Genomic DNA, 22016 nt, shown 5'->3' on the forward strand with positions numbered 1-22016 from the left:
ATCACAGACAGTGACAGCAGTGAGATGGTGGTTGTGGGGTCATGATAGCATGGGGGAGTGGTTTGCTGGACAAGTTCACACAGCAGGCACTGAAGAGTGTATGGAGAGTGTTTGAAGATTAGCTGGTTAGGCCTGGAGGAAATACCCCTGCTTTACCTAGTTAACAAACAGTGCTATTAAAACACTTGCCTAATGGATCTAGGTAACCCCACCTTATGTCCATTGAGATTCTCAAGACCCAGTAAAACCAAACAATATCAGTGAAACATATCAACACAGATGGATGTGGCCAGACCACCACTGACAGTGAATTGGTCACCTCCAAAATCCACCTGCATTTAAACTGGCTGGAGTCACTTTGGAATTGGAATCATAATTGTTAACATTTTGATGTCTGACCTGAAGTTAAAAATACCCCACAGTATCTACAGCATAGTACTAGCCATTCAACCAAACAGGTTTATGCTATTGTTTTGTGCTCCATATAAACCTCCTCCCACCTTATTTCATGCAACGCTGCCATTATATCCTTCTATTCCTGTTCTCCTCGTACACTTATCAATTTCTTCTCAAATATATTTATGCTATTGGGATACTGTGTAAGACTGTGATAATATTCCCAGAAAAAATTGCAATTTCCCAGAGAATTGTGGATCTGCAATTCTGAGAGTCTCTGGTGGTCAGTGGCTTTATAGTGGAGTATATTACAGATGGTGAGAGAACAACATCTGTCCTATCAATGACTGTCACTGTGAAAAGTGCCCTTTTCGTCTCTTCCTTCACATCTTCAAATCTAGATTTCCTCTGTGACTTTTGTTGTCCTGTCTTTGTTTGCTTTGCCACCATTTCACATTTGTTTCTTATATTGTTTGTTTGCCTTTTTTCTTACATTTTGTCTACATTTCTCTCCTATTTGTCATGGCTACGACAAGAGATGAGGAAGGTAGCAGAATTGGAAGTCAATTTGGCAATGGAGATGAGCGGGAGTGATTTTGGACTGGCATTCAGGGAGAGGTGTGAACATCAGGGTTTTGTAGACAGGCACAGAGAGGCTTTGCAATCAGGTTGAGGGGCAGGTATGATTGCAGTCAAGTGAGTAGGTAGAGTAAGGCTTCTGTACTTTTGTACGTAGTTTGCCATTACTACCGACAATAGCCTCCAGTTTGTTGCATATCACACGGCCACTACGGTACATCTTACTACATGATAAACAAAAACAAATCTTGCATAATTTTGTTCAGATTTCAGGTTAGATGGAAATTTGAGATATGAAAAGACTGACAAAAACAAGAGCCTTCAACATTCATTCCATTATGTCATAAAACATATTGAATGACTGTAGAATTTCTTTACTTTTGTATTAAATCACACAGAACAGATATTAAATGACTTCATAGTCTTCCACAAGTGAGATCAGAGAGTAAGCAAAACTTTTAGCTTCTCAGACAAAATTATAATAGTATCACCTTTGACTCCAGCAACAATGAATTCTCTTGTCCTCTTAATTCTTCAAGATCTCACTATACGCCTGGTTTCCCATATTTCTTACATGTTGTCACATTTTGTGTCTTTTAAAGATGGGACTACTTTCAGAGTAATATTTTATCATCCCAACTTTCAAGTGCTACTGTTAGAATGTAAGCAAAAAGATAATCCAGCAAGAAACCTGATTATAGTTCACTAAATGTAATTTAATTTTCAGTACAGGCTGCTGATTAACTGGGAAATGCTGTATTCTTCAGACTGTATCATGCGAGAGAGTAGAACTATAAACCCCACACGGTGACTTCTTTTAGTCTCACAACAAAGGTGATAGTTGTCAAATACATTGAATTGACTTCATCTGGCTGATGAGTTTCTAAGAGTGAATATAGTCAAAAAGCAACTATAACTAAAACAAATAAAGTACTGTCAAATTTACAAAAGACTTTAGCTTTAAGTTCAATAACTTACTCTGAGTCAACATGCTAATCCATAAGGCAATAGATAGTGCTTTTGAAAACATTTAGTATATGCGTAACATAATGCAAAGTTGCCCCACTTTTCAGAAACAGATTGGAGACAAATTTAAACATCAAATTTGAGTTATTTGTGTCTTGATTGATCGTGATGTCAAGCACAAGTCTGCAATTCATCAAGCAAAAACATAAATTTCACTTAGTGGCCAAATGCACAGTTTAGTGTTGTTAAGACGCATTTTTATATTCACCATTTTTGGACAGATTTAGTCAAAATTCCAACTTACACCATATCTAAATTTTAGTGGGTTTTTAAATTAATTGTGAGGCACAAAAGAACACAAATGCCTCCAGGTTGCTACTGTTTTACAAAGAGCAGTGCAATTTATGCAATAACAAGGGATCAGAGAAAAGGAGGAAATGGATGATCACCAGACAGCCCAGAAGGAACAGGCAAATGCTCACGAGTCCTCTCGGGTCCCACTCACTAACTGGTTTTCTGTTTTTGAAGCTGACGAGGGTGCTAGTACCTTAGAGGAATGCAGTCAGAGCCGAGTTCTGGCATCACAAGCAGTTTGACTGTGCTGGCAGGGAGGAGGAAGAAATGAAGACCAATAGTGATAAGGGATTCTTTAGTCAGGGGAGAAGCAGGCATTTCTGTGGTCAAAGACGTGATACCAGGATGTTGTGTTGTCTCCCTGGTGCCATGGTCAGGGATGTCACTGAATGGCTGCAGGGCATCCTGAAAGGGGAGTTTGATAAACTAGAGGTTGTTGTACATATTAATACCAGTGATATTGGCAAAGTGAGGCATGAGATCTTACATCAAGAATTCAGGGAGCTAGTTAGTAGATTTAAAAAGCAGGGCCTCAATGGTGGTAATCTCTGTATTGCTCCCAACGCCACGTGCTGGTGAGTTTAGAAATAGGAAAATAGGACAGTTGAATCCTTGGTTCAAGAGTTGATGCAAGAGGGAGGGTTTTAGATTCTTCAATTAATGGGACCATTTCTGGGGAAGGTGGGACATGTACAAATGGGACCGTCTGCACCTGAACAACATTGGGACCAACATCCTGGCAGGTAAGTTTGTTCGGTTTGGGAGAAGACAGCTTTTATTAAAATAAAGCTGGATGCAGCCACAGACCCAGAATAGACTGGGAACAGGTCTTTGCGGGCAAGTCTAGAGCAGAGCAATGGCTGGGGGGGGAGAGTGCAGGTCCAACATATTCCCTTATTGCTGTTTGTGGAATCTTGCTGTGCATAAAATGGCTGTTGCCTACCTAACAAATCTCTGTGCCTGCTGAACTTCACTGTGTGTGAAGTGCATGCCTTAATTTTGGAACCAGCTCAAGGGGATTAAACATTCTGCCTGTGTGATGGATCAGCAATACTGCCTCTGGAACTGCGTGGGGAGAACAAAAATATCTGTGTTGGTTTCTTATGTTCCAGAGACAGTATCATTGCTTAGCTTGCATTAATCTGTTGCTGCCATTGTTGAGCCTTATGTTAAAAATATTGCAATGCAAATGATTAACTAATAGACTAATAGCGACAATGGGTAGGAACCAAGCCAGCCATTTTCACAAATTCCTTTCTGCAGTGGGATTGAGGACATCTTAACTTGTCTAAAATATTGAACAGAACTTGCATTTGGATGGGGTAATTCATCAGCTGCTCAAGACATAATGTGCTATTTTTCAGTAATTAGTTTAATGCTGGCATTATTTCTTCAAAGGATCATCTTCAGCAACAAAATCCAGACATGGTGTTGTCAACACCCTCCCAACTTCTCATGGGAAAAGAACGACGCATCTCATTGATGTTGGGGCCCCTTTCTATCAGGACAATCAGCTTCAGGTTAAAGTTTACTGGAAGAAAATGGAAGGTATGTATTACTTTAAGATAGTATCTTCAACTTTAAGTAACGTAGACATTCAATCTCACCTTTTCTTCAGTGTAAGAATGAAACTATGAAATACATTATCCATAGAGAAACATTAAGAAAACAAAGACTGTAGAAGTGGAACATAGGTATTAATTTTGGATGTCTGGCAGTAATGTTTGTTACAGCGAAAGGTGTATTTTCACCAGTTGATTTATTTTTAATAAGGCACTGGTTTCTTATTTGTACTCACTTTTATTGAATTGCAGATGTACAATTCATTGGAACCTTGGATTGCATACAAGGTTAACACACTTATTCTTAGCGGTGCTGGAATTTGCACCATAATAATTCTGTGATTCTACTTCCAAGAGCTGAGTTTGTATCCAGCGAGAGTGATAGGATAAATGTTTCTTTCTTTTTCTCCTAGGAGTAAAGGTCTGACATGACATCAATTTGCATAACTTCATTGGAGGGTTAAGCACTCAAAATCACACTAACTTGCATTTATATAGCACCTTTAACATAGTAAATTGTTCCCAGGTTGATCCAGGGGAACAGTATAAAGACACCTGAAGAGTTATTGAAACAGGTGACCAAAGGATCATTGTAGAATTAAGTTCCAAGTAGCATCTTAAAGGTTAGGAGAAGCCAATTAGAAAGTCAATTTCGTCAGGTGCTTTATAGAGCATCAACAAAGATATCATTTAGTGGTGACATGATGATTGTTGTCTTGTGAAAAGGGAAGGTGGCACTGGTCTTGTATGAGAAACTATTGTGTAACTAGGATCATCTTAATTTTTCAACTTATTAGAAGGAGCTTCATTTGACACTGAGTCCACAGAGTTCCTTCCCAGAGACTTTTTGATACTTTTATTGGAAATTGAGGAGGAAGCACCTTTCCTGTAAAGTTTTAAAAAATTCTATTTAATACCCTAATTGTCGTATTGGCTGTGCATTGATTTCTCTTGTGTGCTAGTTGTGAGAACATTACTGCGGCAGGAACTTACAAAAGTATGCAGCAGACATTCAAGGATTTGAAAGGGTTTGTAGCTTGGGTTGTTGACTTGCTCGCTGAGCTGTTAAGTTTGTTTGCAAATGTTTCATGAACCTTCTAGGTGACATTATCAGTGTGCCTCCAATGACGTGCTGAGTTTCTGTCCTGTTTGCTATTTGTGCCTTGGCTTGTTGGGCTGGGTGGTATAACTTCTGGATTTGTTTCCTTGTGGTTGTTGCGCGGCACCCAACTCTACATTTTGGTTAAAATTCCAGTTTGAGTGCCAGGCCTTCAGGAATTCTCGTGCGTGGCTTTGCTTGGCTTGTCCTAGGATAGTTATGTTGTCCCAGTAGAACTGGTGTCCCTCTTTTGTCTATGTGTACACTTCAAGCAAATCAACAGCCACATATAAAATGTCTAACAATAATTAAGCAACAAACTCTCTAGTTTGCTACAGTCTTCGTTAGAATAATGCCTTGCTGAGTGGATGGGACTGTAGTATCTGTTTTATCAGCATTTGTTCAAAATAAGAGTGACGAAACTAGGAGTGATAAAGATAATTAGTGTGAATGTAATATCATAACCAAAACTAATACTGAAATTATTTATAGTATTATTTTAAATCCCAAGTGTAGGTTGCAACCTTTATTTGACCCTTGGTACCTCCATTATGTAGTGTGCACTGTAAAGAAAGAAATGAGTATTTTGTATGGGATTCAGTAAAACATCTTAAGTTATGCATTGTTAATCCTTCCCAGAATCTGTGTGACATTATTAAAGGCCATTCTGCTCATGAGAGAAAGACTTTGTTTTATTTTTGATTTTGATTTTTTTATTGTGGCGTGAACCAAAATACACTGTAAAGCTTTGTTTACAAACAGTACAGGCACACCATAGCCAGCAAAGAAAGTACAGCTCAAAAAGACTTGGAGCTGTACAGGTTACATTATTTGAGGCTAGAGTCCATTCAACAGTCTGACAACTGCCAGAAAGAAGCTGTTCCTGAACCTGCTTGTGCATGTGTTCAAACTTCAAATGAAGAGTTGATAAATGTTTGAAATAGAAGATAATAGGGAGAGAGGGAGAGCAGAACATTGTAAAACATTTTGAGTTGCTCTTTGAAGAAGCTGGTAGGGGCTGAATAGTTCATTCATTTACTGTTCAGTGATATCTTTGTGGTTTGAAGGAACTGGCAAGTATTACTAGTGTTAGCTGCTAATATCGTCCATTAATCTGAGATGCTTCAGCTTCCTCTGAGTTTTGGAACACCAACAAAGTACAGAGGCAACGGGACTGGAGTTCCAAGATTCCATTGAAGGAAATTGCACAGACCTCGCATTGTCACATTAAAAAGTATATCGTAACAATGAATAAAAAATATTTTTCTGTTAACCTCTTCATTGGTACGTGCCATCAAAAGGGTTCCTCAAGTTTTATCTTTATGACAGAACAGACTGATCTTCTCTGCATGTTGCTGAGATTGCCTTAATATCACTGGACTGGTAATCCAGAATGCTAGGGAAATGCTCAGTGGACATGGGTTTAAGTCCCATGACAGCAGGTAGTGGAATTTGGATTCACTCAGAGAAACCAGTATGTAAAGCTAGTCTAGTGGCAATCATCTAACCATTGACAATTGTTGTAAAAACCCATTTGCTTAACTAATGCTCTTTGGGGATGGAAATCTACTGCCCTCGTGCCTCGCCCTAGTCTGACCTACATGTGACTTCAGATTGACAGCAAGTGTTTGGCTCTATCTGCCAACTGGACAATTAGGAATGGGCAGCAAATGCATGTGCACAATCCTCTTGTCTAATGAACAGAAGAAAAGGCACCCCTATTGTCGGGAAGAAGCATTGTGCTTCATTGGCATCTTTTCCAACAGGCTGTAATAAGAATCTGTATAAATTAAAAATCCCAAAAAAAAACCCAGTTCAGTGTCCCACACAGATTTAAGGCCTTCTTGACGTGTTTAATAGGAGGACATTGATTGCACAGTGAATGGTTAGCTAATAATAAGGTAGCAGGTACAGACCATTCTCAAATTCCATTTCCAAATCCCATTCCAGAATGTGGTTTTAGGGATTTATTTGTGGGATAAAGCATTGCTGGCAAGGTCAGTATTTATTGCCGATCCGTAATTTACCCTTGAAAAGATATTGGTGAGCTGCCGCCTTAAACTTCTTTTGCAGGGATTTTGATTCAGCGACAATGACTGATGTAGTTCCAACTCAGGATGGTGTGTGGCGTGGAAGGGAACTTGAAGAGGAGTAGTGTTTCCATGTATTTGCTGCCCTTGTTAAGGCCACAGTTTTAAAAGGCTCCAAATGAAAGGTGCCATTGAAAGAGCTTTGTGTTGTTATTGTGCATCTCTTGGTGGAGGGAGTAAAAGTTTTAGATGATGGATGGGCGTGTAACAAGTGTGCTGGTCAGACTTCAGCAACTTGCATGATATTAAAACCTCCCTCAACAAGACAAATCGGCAGTATTCCTTGCTCTGATTTGCTCTTTACAGCGACAGTAATTTTTCTGGTTGAGTGTATCCTGAAGATGCTGACAGCAAGGGATTCAGTGGTGGTAATGTTGTTGAATATCAAGGGAAGATGAATAGCTTTGCTCTTGGTGCAGGTGGTTATTGCCTGATTTTTGTGTGGTGCAAAAATCATTTGCCACAGTCAGCTGTAACCTAAGTGTTGCCCAGAACCTTTTGCAAACAGGCAAAGACTGCTTCATTGAGAGGTTACTAATGGGACTGTCAGTGTGCAATCGTCAGCTAATATTTCACTTTGGATTGTGTGATGGAGGCTAGGCAATAGCTGGATCAGTTGAAGAGGATTTGTTCTGGGACATTGCCTGGAGAAACTCATCGCAGCAATATCCCCCATGGGGTGAAAAATTGGGTTCCAACAAAAGCATCCATCCTCCTTTATGTTACTCCAACCAATGGAGAGCTCTCCAATTCCTATTGACTTCAATTTGCCGAGGCCTTCTTGACGACACACTCAGCCAAACACCACTATGATATCAAGAGCAATCACCCTGACATTACCTTAGGAATAAATGTAGAGGGGTGATTCCAGTAAACCTGAACACCATAGAGGAATGAGAAATGTTAAGGTGATTCATTGTGTTGTTTACCTAAGGCCATGTGAAGTAATCAGGTTGTTGTACACTTTCATAAAAAGAATTTTAGCACGCGTCGTGTGAGCTTCATTGAAGTCATAGAGTATTGCAAGACTCGGAGAACCTACTAATATTATTGCGATTGAGTTTTCCAGTGAAGTTGCAGTGATGATGTGGGAGCTGCCGGGATGAAAATTCTAGCAAAATAGACCCATACGTTTCATTATGTCGTATAACCCTGGCACGCGGACGTCCAGTGCGAATGCTCTGTGTGTTGTGAATAGCTTGAACTGTATGTTAAGGTCTTGTTTAATCTGGAAAAGACAGTGGAGAAGGCAGTGTAGTGGTAATATCACTAGGATAACAATTCAGGCCAATGATATGGTGAAATGGATTTGAATCCTACCTTTGTAGGTGGTCGCATTTGAAATAAATAAAAATAGAGTGTTTAAAAATAATAAATCGGAGAATCAGTAGGAAACCCTGTAGCAATGACAGCTGCATGGTTTAAGGTGTTAGCTGGTCAAGACAGCAGAGAGCGGGGTGAAGGGAAAGAAAATGCTTCACAGTAGAAGCATTCTTTGAAACCAGAAAAACATTATAAAATTTTTTATAATGTTCACAGCCCTTCCTTTCGATTGTCAGCAATGTAGATGTAGTCTGACCACCATGAGAAATGCGGGTTACTGAGCAGGATGAAATATGGGACACCCCACGCCCTGCAATTTTGTTTAATTTGTCGTGTTTCAGCTGCTGTGTGGGACTCACCAACTGTCTGTAAACTTCCCTCATTATGGGAGAGAAGACTTAACAAGCTCCTCAGTAAAGGAGTTAACTTAGTTAGGTTCCTCATCCATCTGAGTGCAGGTACGAGGCTGTCCTACCTCTGACCTGACATTCCTGAAAATGGCCTGGTGTAGAATGGTGCTGGCACTTGATTGAAAAGGAAGTTAAAAAAAATCTAATGAAGTGGTAATATATTGGAATCTTCAGGGATAAGTCAATCCCAGGTTGCAGGACTTTAAACAATGTCCCCTTTGAATTTCTTACCATTTTAAAGACTGAACAACATAAGTACACACAATATCTGATTTCATGCAGTTTGTCAGTTGACTCTATAAATATTCAGCTTGTGTGACAAATGCCTATTTTAATTTTCCAGTGTTCAGTCACAATTAGAATCAGGAGTGTCTCACACTTCCAAAAAGCAGTTTTATTCACACAAGTAACATAACAGGCCGCCTGTCATAACAAGAGTTAGGATGTAATTACCCAGACATCCTGCTTGTGTAGTAACTGATCAGATTGTAGAATGCTCAATCTTACCGACAGTTATAGGAATCAACATATAGTTTTGTTGCAGTGTGTTATTGTACCGATATTTCTAGTTCATCTTCAGTGTTTGGCCACTGCATTCATTGTCTGCCATCGGAAATGGTGCCTCATACCAGACAAATTATAGGATTTTGAATTGGTTGTAAAAGACCTTTTAGAGATCATAAAACAAAAAAGAAATGCCTGCTAGTTTGTCAATGGTGTTCTGTACGCAATATTCAGTGTTCATCTATTAGTGACAACTTTTATGCTCATGGCAGTCAAATGAAGTGGTAGCTGAGTGTCTTTTAGATGGTATATAATAATGTGATATTGAAGTCATAATTAAAGGCTGTAGATCTGATATATTCTGAGTACTGTATCAAAAAGTTTGATTTCTAGTCAATTCAATAGGGTAGATTTTAGCGTTTACTGCTACGGCACTGAACTTTGCTTAACAGGACATCATTGTTAGTTAGAATGCATAAAAAAATGCATTCTATGTAATGTTTGCCCATTACAGTTACATTTTATTTATTTCTCATTAACATGAATTGATGAAATAATTGACCTCTGCTATTGAATTTCCTAAAAGGGTGTCTAATTTTGCATGGTCTATTTTGGGATTGCTAACAAAAGTCCCACTTAACTGCTTCTGTAATGCCCCAAAGTCTCATGCGCACCATTTATGCCAGTGAAGCAAGTTATTTGTCAAACTAGACTTCTCAAGAAGCCTCACTTGCAGCAGTCTCTGATCAATATTACCTTTAATTTATTTCTCAAGTCATCTTTTATTTCATGAAGCTTCCAGCTTGCTTTCAACAATCACTGCCAACAGAGACCCACTGCTATAAAAAAAGTTGCTTTGATCCTAAAACTACAAACAAGCTTTTGATGTCCAGTCAAATGCTGAACCATTGTTAATGTACGTTCGCATTTTGAATTGTTGTTAGGATTAGCATTAAAATTGGAGGTAAGTGATCTGTGATGCCAGGTAGAGATGGTTTAATTCTGCTGATTTATCTCGATGATCATCGGCCTGAAACTGTAAAACCGTGAATTTAGGAATGTATTCTCATCTACTGTCACATTTCTATTGATGGAGGTCACCACTGTATGTTGTACCCAGAGAGTATAAAGCCATGTCTGTACACTACTAATTGTCCCACCACAAAGCTTTCCATATCTATGACTTAGTGCCAAACACAACATTTCAAGTTGAGCTACTGGCTTGGATTGAGGATTGGCTGTCTGACAGAAGGCAGAGAGTTGGGATAAAAGGCTCTTTTTCGGAATGGCAACCGGTGATGAGTGGTGTCCTGCAGGATTCGGTGTTGGGGCCACAGCTGTTCACCTTATATATTAATGATCTGGATGAAGGAACTGGGGGCATTCTGGTGAAGTTTGCCGATGATACGAAGATAGGTGGACAGGCAGATGGTACTGAGGAAGTGGGGAAGCTGCAGAAAGGTTTAGACAGTTTAGGAGAGTGGTCCAGGAAATGGCTGAAATTCAATGTGAGGTTTTGCACTTTGGAAAAAGGAATACAGGCATGGACTATTTTCTAAACGGTGAGAAAATTCGCAAGTCAGAAGTGCGAAGGAATCTGGGAGTGTTGGTCCAGGATTCTCTAAAGGTTAACTTGCAGGTAGAGTCCGTAATTAAGAAAGCGAATGTAATGTTGTCGTTTATCTCAAGAAGTTTGGAATATAAAAGCAGCGATGTGCTTCTGAGGCTTTATAAGGCTCTACTTAGGCCCCATTTAGAATACTGTGTCCAATATTGGGCCCCACACCTGAGGAAGGACATACAAGCCCTGGAGCGTGTCCAGCGGAGATTCACACAGATGATCCCTGGAATGGTAGGTTTAACGTATGATGAACGGCCAAGGATCCTGGGATTGTACTCATTAGAGTTTAGAAGGTTGAGGGGAGATCTAATAGAAACTTACAAGATAATGTATGGTTTAGAAGGGGTGGACGCTAGGAAGTTGTTTCCGTTAGGTGGGGAGACTAGGACCCGTACGCACAGCCTTAAAATTAGAGGGGGTAAATTTAACACTGAAATGAGATGACATTTCTTCAGCCAGAGAGTGGTGGGCTTGTGGAATTCATTGCCGCAGAGTGCAGTGGAGGCCGGGACGTTGGATGCCTTCAAGGCAGAGATCGACAAATTCTTGATCTCAGAAGGAATCAAGGGCTACGGGGGGAGTGCAGGGAAATGGTGTTGAGATACCCGTCAGCCATGATTTAAATGGTGGAGTGGACTTGATGGGCCAAATGGCCTTACTTCCACTCCTATGTCTTATGGTCTAACATGTTTACCCCATTATTTGAGGCCGGCAATAGCAAATCTTAATTGAAAATGTGTATTTTGTTGTAGCAGGAGTGGTTTGGGTGGAATTGGCTTTGGGTGCACTACATGCTCATAGCATTTTAATCAAGCTTCAAACTTTAACCAACCATTGATGCTGACAGCTTTTATTTTGTAGACCAGTCAAACATACAGCTGGGACACAATTGGGCCATTGTAGGCTTGGTTTCCTTTGTGTTTTGTAAAATGTTAACTCTACACACTCAGCAGGTCGTGTAGAGTCGATTTGAAGAGGATTTATCCATGCAAATGTATTTTCTGAGATTGTGAGGTTGCATCATAAGCCCTGTATAATTTCAATGTGGTCAGAGCTAAGCAGGCGAGAATGAACGATGTCCTGAAACCTCGAAGTGTTGATTTCAGAGCAGAGATCTGCACATTTTCACTGTCAAAATAAAAAAAAATGGTGGGGAGAGGGCACGTGCAAAAGATGCTTAACACGGGGAATCGAATGTATATAATACTTGACACTTGGGCAGGGGTTTCAATCTCTGTACATAATGAGGTTATTAATGTTTGTTAGCCCTGAGCCTTCTCATCCCACTGATCAGCCCAAATCACCACTACATTATTTATTTATTTATCCAGATGTAAAACAACTGAATTCAGATTTCCAGGGACAAAAACAAAATTGCTGGAAAAGCTCAAGAGGTCTGGTAGCGTCCATGAAGGGAAAAACAGAGTTAATGCTTTGGGTCCAGTGGCCCTTCCTCAGAACTGATGGTAGCTGGGAAAACATAAGTTTATCTGCAGAACATAGGGAGTTGGGTGGGGGAGGGTGTAAACGATAGGATAGAGCCTAAAGAGAGAGAAGGATAGGCAAAGGATGTGATAACGATCAGACTAGGAGGGTGAATAGTTGTTAATGGGGACTATTAGTGACTAACAATAGGGTAGTGTGTAATAGCAGGCCTGGCGTGTGGGGTAGGGGGGCTGGGACTTAGAGTTTAGGCCATAAACTTATTGAACTTGATATTGAGTTGGGAGTGCTGCAGGGTTCCCAAGTGGAAAATGAGGTGTTGTTCTTCTATCTTGCGTTGAGCTTCATTGGAACACTTCAGCGAGCCAGAGACACAGATGTTGGCCAGGCAGGCAACAGGTAGTTCAGTGTATTTTTTGTGAGCAGAACATTTCCAGGGTATGTGCTGGTCAGATGCTGGAGCAGCCTAAATCTCAGTTGCTGACTTTAATTGTTCTTGAGAATTTTTACTGAAGCAAGATCTAAAGTTGCGAAGGTATACATCTCATAGAGGCCTCTATGATAGCGCTGACTCACATCAAAGATTGAATCAGAATCCACCTTGAATCAGAATAACAGGTTTGCTTTCAGATCTTGTCAACATTTCCTCTTCAAAGAAAGAACAATCAGAATACTTGGCCCTGTCTTTCCCTAGGCCAAATCTTGCCTTGAACATTTTTTTGTCACATGTCATTGCCAACCTTATGTTGTGACAAAACAATGTCTTTTAATTTGGTCTAGAATTTTTATTGGATAATAACATGCAACTTGCATTGTTTCCAGATCCAGGTAACATTGTGGAGCGATACCTTGTTCAGTGGATGCCGGAGTCCTGTGTGCACAATGAGACCACAATTTCCAGAAAAGCCATCTCCCATGTAGGTTCCAATGCCACAGCATCCTTCCATGTGTTAATCGATCACGTGTGCATGACTTTAATGAGCTTCTATGGCATTAACTTCAATCATGAGGGTCAGAACTCTGTTTATTTTTATTACCTCCCTGCAATTTTCTCTCCTTTCACACCTAATTGCTGTCATATGTCTTGACAGTCAACTGGAGACCTCAGGAAGTTTAGATCTCTGTGTCATCACTTATTGTATGTGCATGCAGACCGTAAATAGCAAATTTGAGTATGAATGGTATCACACAGTCCCAAAATTTCTGTCCTTACCCAATAACCACACACACTTCATTGCAAAAATATGCTTTATTTGTAAATTATCAAGACGGTCTATATGAAGCAATTCAGTACGGACATTGCAGAAAGTACAGTAAAATGATGACATGCTTCATTTTGTTCACCAAACCAGTTGCTAAACAATATCACAGAACTGCGCTTCTATCTGGACTCATTGGACATCATCTGGAATGGTGATCCTTGAGGATTTTTTGTAACCCTGCCTAGCCAAGCCACATACCTATTGAAGTGGCTCTGTAGGCACTGAACTCCGTTATGTTGCTCAACATCCCATCAGTCACAGGGTGAGCAAGGGGTCCTGCATGTTACTTTTTAAACATTTATTGTTTTGAATTGTTGCTTATATTGCTGCAGCCCAACAGTGCCACTTTCCTTTTCAAGTCACTGTAGGCTCCAGTCTGTCCTACACTAATTGGCCTGAGTTATGATGTTATGTCAGCCACACATAGAGTTGGATTTTACCCTCCTCCATAACTGGATTTCAAGATGAGGAGACATTCCTGCACCTATCCTGTCGTGTATGAAACTTTATGGAGGGGGATGGAGCATGATATAACCCATCAACTAAATGTCAAGGAACAGCAGAAGGACCATGGTGATGCATAAAATCCCACCTATGTTATAAATAGGCAGCAGGGGATGAATTGAATTGAATTCGCTTTATTATCACATGTACTGAAATGAGTACACTGAAAAATTTACAAGTCGCCATATCATGGCACCATCTCAGGTACAAATGTACCTAGGTACAGATTCTTAAGAAACAAATTCTTCGGGGGGAAAAAAGTTAGAAAATGAAATAAGTGGGGTAGAAATGGTCCAGGAAATCATAAACCAGCGAGCCCCACATCAAGGGTAGGGAAGCCGCTGGAGAAAATTTTGAAGAAGACAACCAGCATCCATCTACAGCAGCAAGGTCTGAACAGCAATAGTTAGCATGGCCTTGTGAGAGAGAGGCCATGGCCAACAAATTGGCTGGGACTTTTTGAGGAGGCGGCCCAGTGTGTCGATGAGGATAGGGCAGCTCATGTAGTTTACATGGATCCCTACAAGGCGCCTGACAAAGTCCCACATGAGAAACCACCAAAGAAGGCAAAAGCACATGGCATCCAGGGCAAGATAGATTCAACATTGTCCCAATGACAGGAGACAGAGGGTGATGGTAGAAGGCTGCAGTCCAGTGCACAATAGTTGTCTTAATTGTATTATCCATCCCGTTTTAAGCATGGCAAAATAGCACAGAAGTAAAAGGTTGACCGTTCCTGAGAAGCAGATTTATTTTCTCTAAACTAATAAATACTGCACTAGTGTACAAGTGATGAACAAACAAAAATACAGAAGATATGAGTGATGAAAACAATTAGAAATGCAACATATCAAAAAAATCTCCTAAAGCTATGTGGTTCTCGTCTGCAGTTGTAAATATGAAAACAACAATGAGATTTCTCTCTCTTCCATGATGTATGTAATAGTTAGAAAAACATCATTGAAATATTAATCAGCTTCAAATTTAATCCATCCCAGAGCAATAACTACAAGATTAATCCATTAAGTAGAAAAATTTTTTATCTTTTACACAGGAAAACTACATAATTCTCCCAGGACTCGATTTCTCTTGCAAATATAAAGTTACAGTCCAAGCAATAACGACCAAGGGTCAAGGAAGAGCAGAGGCAGTGATCTTCACAACCCCATCATGCTCCTCCTCTCGAGGCAAAGGACACAAGCGCAGCAGCTGCCCTGGTGAGGGGAGTAAGTACAGCTGCATGATTTAATGGTATTCTTCCACTGATGTTTCGATTTTTATCTACCTCTGTGTTTCAAAACAACAGTGTGATTAATAAATAGATGCCAACTCCACAGTGTGAAGAGGTGAGAAGCCTGCTCGTTTGCTAAGATGCTGTTAATTTGAATTCTTCAGCTTCCTGACTGCTCCTTCTCAGTAATTCTCAAGTGGGGAAAGTGAATACTGAGTAGTTTGTTAGGATTCTCGGATAATGGGCCATTTCTAATGAGAGCAAGTGAGGGGTTAGGAAATGCTGAGGGTAGGAGAGACAATGAAGTGGATGAGAGCCTTTGAGTGGATGTGCATGCTGAGAGTTTTGATGATGAGCCCTCATGAAGTGTGTGTGCAATGGCAGAGTTAGTGGTGACCCTTTGAATGTGATGTAGTGGTACTTATCCTGTCGCACACAAAAATTCCTTCTTCCCAAACTGCGAGGCATCTCACTTCACCCCAGGGCAGAGAACTGACCCAACCTGCTATCTGGGTCCAGGCTTGCTGGATCTGATGGCATGGCCTTCTCTGATAGTCAGCTGGAGAAACCACCCGGTCACCAGCAACTCCAGGTCCCTGTCCGTCAGGCAGGCTGTACCTTAGCTTTCTAGGCCATGTCTGCTGTGAGATGTTGTGGAGGGGGTCAGTTGCAGTAACCCTATGTACGTTCACTTCTGCTGTGTGATTCACCAAGAAGGGTGACAAAGAGCCTGGTTACATAATTACTGAGGTGAGGAGCAGAAAATTGTGCGAGGCCTGACACTTCGAGGCGATGGACCAGACACACTAAATTGCACATGACAGGCACCTCAAAAAGAAAAAGAATCAGTTCCATCCACAGTCTTCAGTGCTGTTGAATCTCCTCACTGTGTGCCATATTTAATGGAGGTAATGAAAATTTTCTGTCCAAACCTGATTGCAGTAGAACCTACCTTCAGCTCATTTGTGGTAGTTTGGCTCAGTGGATATTTCTCTTTGTTTCTGATTCCTGTGACAAAAGCACATTATACTTTGCAACTAATATAAAATATGCATTTGAATAAACTACTGTGGATGCTGGAAATCTGGAAGCAAAAAGAGAAAATGTTGGAGAAGTTCAGCAGATTTGGCAGCACCTGCGGAGAGAGAAAAACAGATCTAACATTTCGAGTCCACTATGACTTTTCATTAGATCTTCTTCGGAACATTCTCTGTTCCAAGCAGAACAATTCTAGCTTCTACAGCCTTCCATATAACTGAAGTTAAATCGCCTTGTTACCATTCTGTTAAAACTGCTCTGTACCTTTTCCATGCTTTTTTTCCACTCATTTGTGGGATGTGGACATCACTGGCTGGCCAGCATTTCTTGCCATCCCTGGTTGTCCTTGAGAAGGTGGTGATGAGCTGCCGCCTTGAATCACTGTCGTTCTGCTGTGGGTTGTCCTTGTGATTCTTCTGAATGTGTGTCCCCAGAATTGGACACCCCTGTTTGGCAGTCCCTAATTTTCAGTCCCAGGTCCAAAGTGCAGAGTAAGGATACTTCCTGGCCCCAAAAACTCAACCCTGAGAAACTGGGGAGTGGCATTCCCTGTTAGGCTGGCCAAGCACACCTCAAAAAGAGAGTGGAGGCTGCCAGCTGCAGATTGGGTTGGGTACCTTCCCACTCCAGCGTTATCCTGTGGTTTAATTAGTCAGAGAATTACACCAAAGACATTCCTCCAGCCCTCACCCCTTATTCCCTGTACCCCCCAAACATTGTTCCTACTTCATCCATGTCACCCCATGCCGTTGCCATTTATATAATTAGATTGTAGGATTCGTTGCTCCTCTGAGTTAATGGATGACACTTAAGCTTAATTTTGAAGCCCAGGCCAATTTGCAGCCACAGAAACTGTAACAATCAACCTGATTTTCATGTATATTTTGATGCAAATGATTGAGGCAAAACATTCAATAACAATTGGAAAACCTGTTCTAAAAATGGGTTGAGCAGTTACATATGGATAGTGGCCAAACATACTTGTGGATAGGGTTAAATACCAGAACAACTCTCTCAAACGATTTTGTTTTGGATGTTTGGTTCTTGTATTGTCTTTCAGAAGTAAAGTCTGCAAAATTATAATCTTGTGTAATCTAGATTGTTCAGGCACCTGCATACTTTGTATGAAGCCCCTGATATATAAATTGACAGTTGCATTGAGCACAAAGCATTTTCTATCAGAAGATATGAGATTGTGTGTGTGTGATTTTTAATGAATAACAGACAATAGAAGTTCATGCTCCACTTCTGTACCTGAGGAGTGAGGAAGTTGAACTACAATTCAGCAGAATTTGCAGTAAGTTATCACCGATCGGATGTTTTAATTGCTGGTGAGATAGGCATAAGTAAGTTTGAAAGACAGGCAGGTGTATGAACTGTTTTCTTCTCTTCCAGTGACAACCATTCCCAAACTGTTGGTGAAACCTGAGAACCTATCAGCATCATTCATCATTCATGCAGGGAACATTACAGGACACTTCCACTGGAGAATATCTAAAGCACAGCTTCATCAGCCGATAACAGGATTTCAGGTTACCTGGGCTGAAGTAACCACAGAAAGCCGACAAAACAGCCTACCAAACAGCATCATATCCCAGTCACAAATATTGCCACCAGTAAGCCTATTACTATCATTCAATTGTAATCTCAAACAGTTTACTGACACCTTCACTTGTTTTTGGATGCTCCTGATGTCATACCTTACCTGATCAGAAATTCAGGTGTATGCTGGCTATCAATTTTTGCATGATCTGAGATTAATGCAGAATGTGTCTTAGACTAGAAGAGTATCCCTACAGCATGGAAACAGGCCATTCAGCCCACCAAGTCTGCAATAACCCTCTGAAGAGCATCCTGCCCAGACTCAACTCACTACCCTATAACCCTGCATTTCCCATGGTTAATCCACCTCAGGTGCACATATCTGCATATTTTGACGGAAACCCACGCAGACATGGGGAAAATGAGCAGACTTCACACAGGCAGTCACCCAAAGCTGGGATCAAACCCGGGTCCCTGGTGCTGAGAGACAGCAGTGCTAACCACTGAGCCACTGTACCTCCCTAGGTCTTCTCTTACACCACATGGGGCCATATTCTGGTGGATTGGTATTGTCCCTATCCCTAGACCAGGAATTCCAAGTTTAAGTCCCATCTGCTCCAGTGTTGGAACGTAGAACATTGAACTGTACAGCACACTACAGGCCTTCGGCCCATGATGTTGTGCTGAACTTTTACCTGAATCGTAAGATCTATCTAACCTCCACCCCTAAGTTATACTATCATCCTTATGCCTATCTAATAGCCGCTTAAATGCCCCTAATGAGGCCGACTCCACTACCCTCTTCAGCAATGCATTTCACACCCAGACCACACTCAAAGAATCTACCTATGATGTCTCCCCGATATCTATCTCCTGTCACTTTAAAACTATGCCCCCTCATAATAGCTACCTCCACCCTAGGAAAAAGTCCACTCTATCTATACCTCTGAAAATTATGTACACCTCTATCAAGTCACCGCTCATTTTTCATCTTTCTAAGAAGAAAAACCCTAGCTCTCTCAACCTTTCCTCCTAAGACCTTCCCTCCATTCCAGGCAACATCCTGGTAAATCTCTTCTGCACCTTTTCCAATGCTTCTGCATCTTTCCTATAAAGAGGCGACCAGAACTGGATGCAATACTCCAGATGTGGCAGAACGAGGTTTTTGTATATCTGGAGCATAACTTCACGGTCCCTGAACTCAGTCCCTCTATTAATGAATGCTAACACACCATATGCCATCTTAACACCTCTCTCCACCTAGGTGGCAGCTTTCAGGGAACTGTGAACATGAACCCCAAGACCCCTCTGCTCCTCCACACTGTCAAGAATCTTTGCTTTAACCCTGTATTCTGCTTTCAAGTTGGTCCTTCCAAAATAAATCATCTCACACTTTTCAGGGTTAAACTTCATCTGCCACTTCTCAGCCCAGCTCTGCATCCTATCAATGTCCCTTTGTAGAGATTAGAGAGCCTCTAAGAACAGCCCTCCGCACTATCCACAACTCGACCCACCTTCGTATCGTCCACGAAATTACTAATCCACCCTTCCACTTCTACATCCAAATCATTTACAAAAATCGCAAATAGATGAGGACCCAGAACAGATCCTTGAGGTACACCACTCGTAACCGAGCACCATGTTGAATATTTTCCGTCCACTACCACCCTTTGTCTTCTAAGGGTCAGCCAATTCTGAATCCAATCTGCCACATTTCTCCCTATCCCATGCCTCCTTACCTTCTGCATGAGCCTACCATGGGAACCTTATCAAACACCTTACTTAAATCCACGTATACCACATCCAGTGCACCACCTTCATTCACATGTTTGGTCACCTCTTCAAAGAATTAAGTTGCGTAATAATGTCTCTGAACAGGTTGATTTGGGAAAAAAAACAGGTAAACATCTTGTCTGAAAGCTGAGCGTGTCCATAGCAGTGAACGTTTGGGTGGAACTCAACAGCCTGTGATATTCAAGTGCAGTGCTTTAAGAGTGGAAACATTAGTGAGGCTTTTCCCCGATTGATTTCCATTATAACAGCCCTTTGCTGCTCTTGCATAATAGTGTGTAGATCACGTGGAAACAACTGTGATGTGAAAACTCCAGCAAACTACATAAAATGGATGATTGATCTGTACCTTGAATCTTTACATCACTTAAAATCAACAATAAAATGAGCATGAAAGATACAAACATAATGGTGTAGTAGATCACTGTGAATGAACTTGCATGAATATATGTATAGCGATACAATTATTTTCTTCTAATACGTTAATGTGTTTTATTTAAAATATGCCAAATTGGTCTGATAGCCATAAGCTACTTACTTGCTTCTCATATCAACTCCATAAATGCAGCTATTTTTTGGTGTTCCACAACCTGAAGTAAGTTATATCTCACTAATCCACAGTAGACAACTCTGTACATTCTGTAAAACTGATTTGATTCTTCATTTAGAAAAAAAAATGCTGAAATATTGTGTTTCTATTATTCAGGACCACCATTCGCTCATTGTACCCAATCTGAGGCCATCAACATGTTATAGGTTGGAAGTACAGCTACTGACAACAGCTGGAGAAGGACCAGCTACTGTCAAAACATTCCAGACACCTAGCTTAACCTCATCCCTGTTATATAGTAAGCTTCAGTGTTTCCATTAACCTGTGATTGAGAATAATGTCATATATTGTCAATAGTTTGAATTCACAAGGCAATAATTACAGATGCTGAATTTGTCAGAATTTATCTTAAAAATTGTAATACTTATATGTAAGTTAATAAGCATTCATTGTCATCTAGCAATTTTGTTTTTCTAATTTTCAACTACTGATGTTTGTACATATCAATGGTAAGGCATGTGACGTTGGTACTATTTCTGAATGGTGTTTTATTTCTTTATGCCAGTCTTTCATCTGTTTTATCTTAGGCTCCAGACTGAAACATCATCAGCAGCAAAAACCAGTATCAGTAAAACATTGAAACAATTCTAATAACAGAAGATGCTTAAGGACTGTTGATGTGACAAGAATAAAAAATAAGGTTCATCTCCCTTCTCCAATAGAAAACGAAGGCAGAAGATTGTCTCTTCCAGATGCTCCTTTTAAAATTAGATGATCAAATCAGTGCCATAAAAATTGTATGCTTCAATGTTATCATCACTGTAATGTACCTTCAGAGGATGGCTTTGAAATTGTGCTATTTATTAACCTGTTTTGTGAATGTGCTGATCCAGATATATGCAACATTTTTACATATTTCCTGTGGATACCTGTGATCGACAGACAGCTACAAAAATGTGACTAGAAGCTGAATATTTTAACTGGGAATGATAATTATGTCAGTTAATTAATCTATTGCATGTAATAAAGTTATTAAATTATAATGTAAATGAATCTTATCAGATGTTTGCAAAATATGACTGCATGGTAGACCTGTCAGTGTTCCATATAGGCATGAACCTTATGTCTATGTTACCTCTGCTGAATGAATATATTAACATGATACAGTTTACAGAATAATTAACAAAGTCTATATGTACAAATTATTTACTTTTTAATTTTGGAATGATATGTAGTGTGGAAATACCTGTACTGTTTTGTCTATTACCGAACTGGCTGTAGAAATCATGACCCTCATTACAGTCATTTTTAGATCAATATTTATTATTGTATAACACCATTCTTGGTCCATTTAGTGTATCTTGGTTGTCTTTGAGATAATGAACCTCTTGTAAAGACATTTTGTAAAAATTGAATTGTAAATAGAATTTGTTGTAAGTTACATTACTCAATATTTTCATGTTAGACTTTGTACATATTGTTGAAGTATTAAATAACTCCCGTAAACAAGTACATAGACAAAATGCCTGTGATTAGAACTCCACATTTTTTAAAAAAATGACGTGCTTAACTATCAGATTAATTCAGTTTAAATATTGTTCATGGAATATTTTGTACGTTGATAATTTATAGATGCATATTGATTGTGTTGGCAAGGCCATTTTGCTGTGAGTGACGAGGATGTTTCAGATGTTTGGCTGTGGTTTTCCAAGAAGCTGGTATCTGCAATCTTCACCTCCACTGTGACATCT

General features: G+C 40.2%; 1 protein-coding gene across 4 annotated transcripts in view; it reads left to right on the forward strand.

Moving 5' to 3' along the window:
- The window catches only part of LOC125453648 (anosmin-1), a 209486-nt gene extending 187714 nt beyond the window's left edge, over positions 1-21772 (forward strand). For 3 of the 4 annotated variants that reach the window (XM_048533483.1, XM_048533480.2, XM_048533484.2), the window contains 6 exons: positions 3694-3843; positions 13170-13264; positions 15168-15339; positions 17778-17998; positions 20422-20563; positions 20853-21772. In XM_048533483.1, the coding sequence (XP_048389440.1) occupies positions 3694-3843; positions 13170-13264; positions 15168-15339; positions 17778-17998; positions 20422-20563; positions 20853-20905 (833 nt within the window). In that variant the 3' untranslated portion in view covers positions 20906-21772. The remainder of the gene's footprint in view (positions 1-3693; positions 3844-13169; positions 13265-15167; positions 15340-17777; positions 17999-20421; positions 20564-20852) is intronic. The other variant, XM_048533481.2, reaches the window with a different exon arrangement.
- The last annotated feature ends 244 nt before the right edge of the window (positions 21773-22016 follow it).

Source organism: Stegostoma tigrinum, chromosome 6 (assembly GCF_030684315.1).
Source record: "Stegostoma tigrinum isolate sSteTig4 chromosome 6, sSteTig4.hap1, whole genome shotgun sequence".
In the NCBI taxonomy this organism is placed as follows: domain Eukaryota; kingdom Metazoa; phylum Chordata; class Chondrichthyes; order Orectolobiformes; family Stegostomatidae; genus Stegostoma; species Stegostoma tigrinum.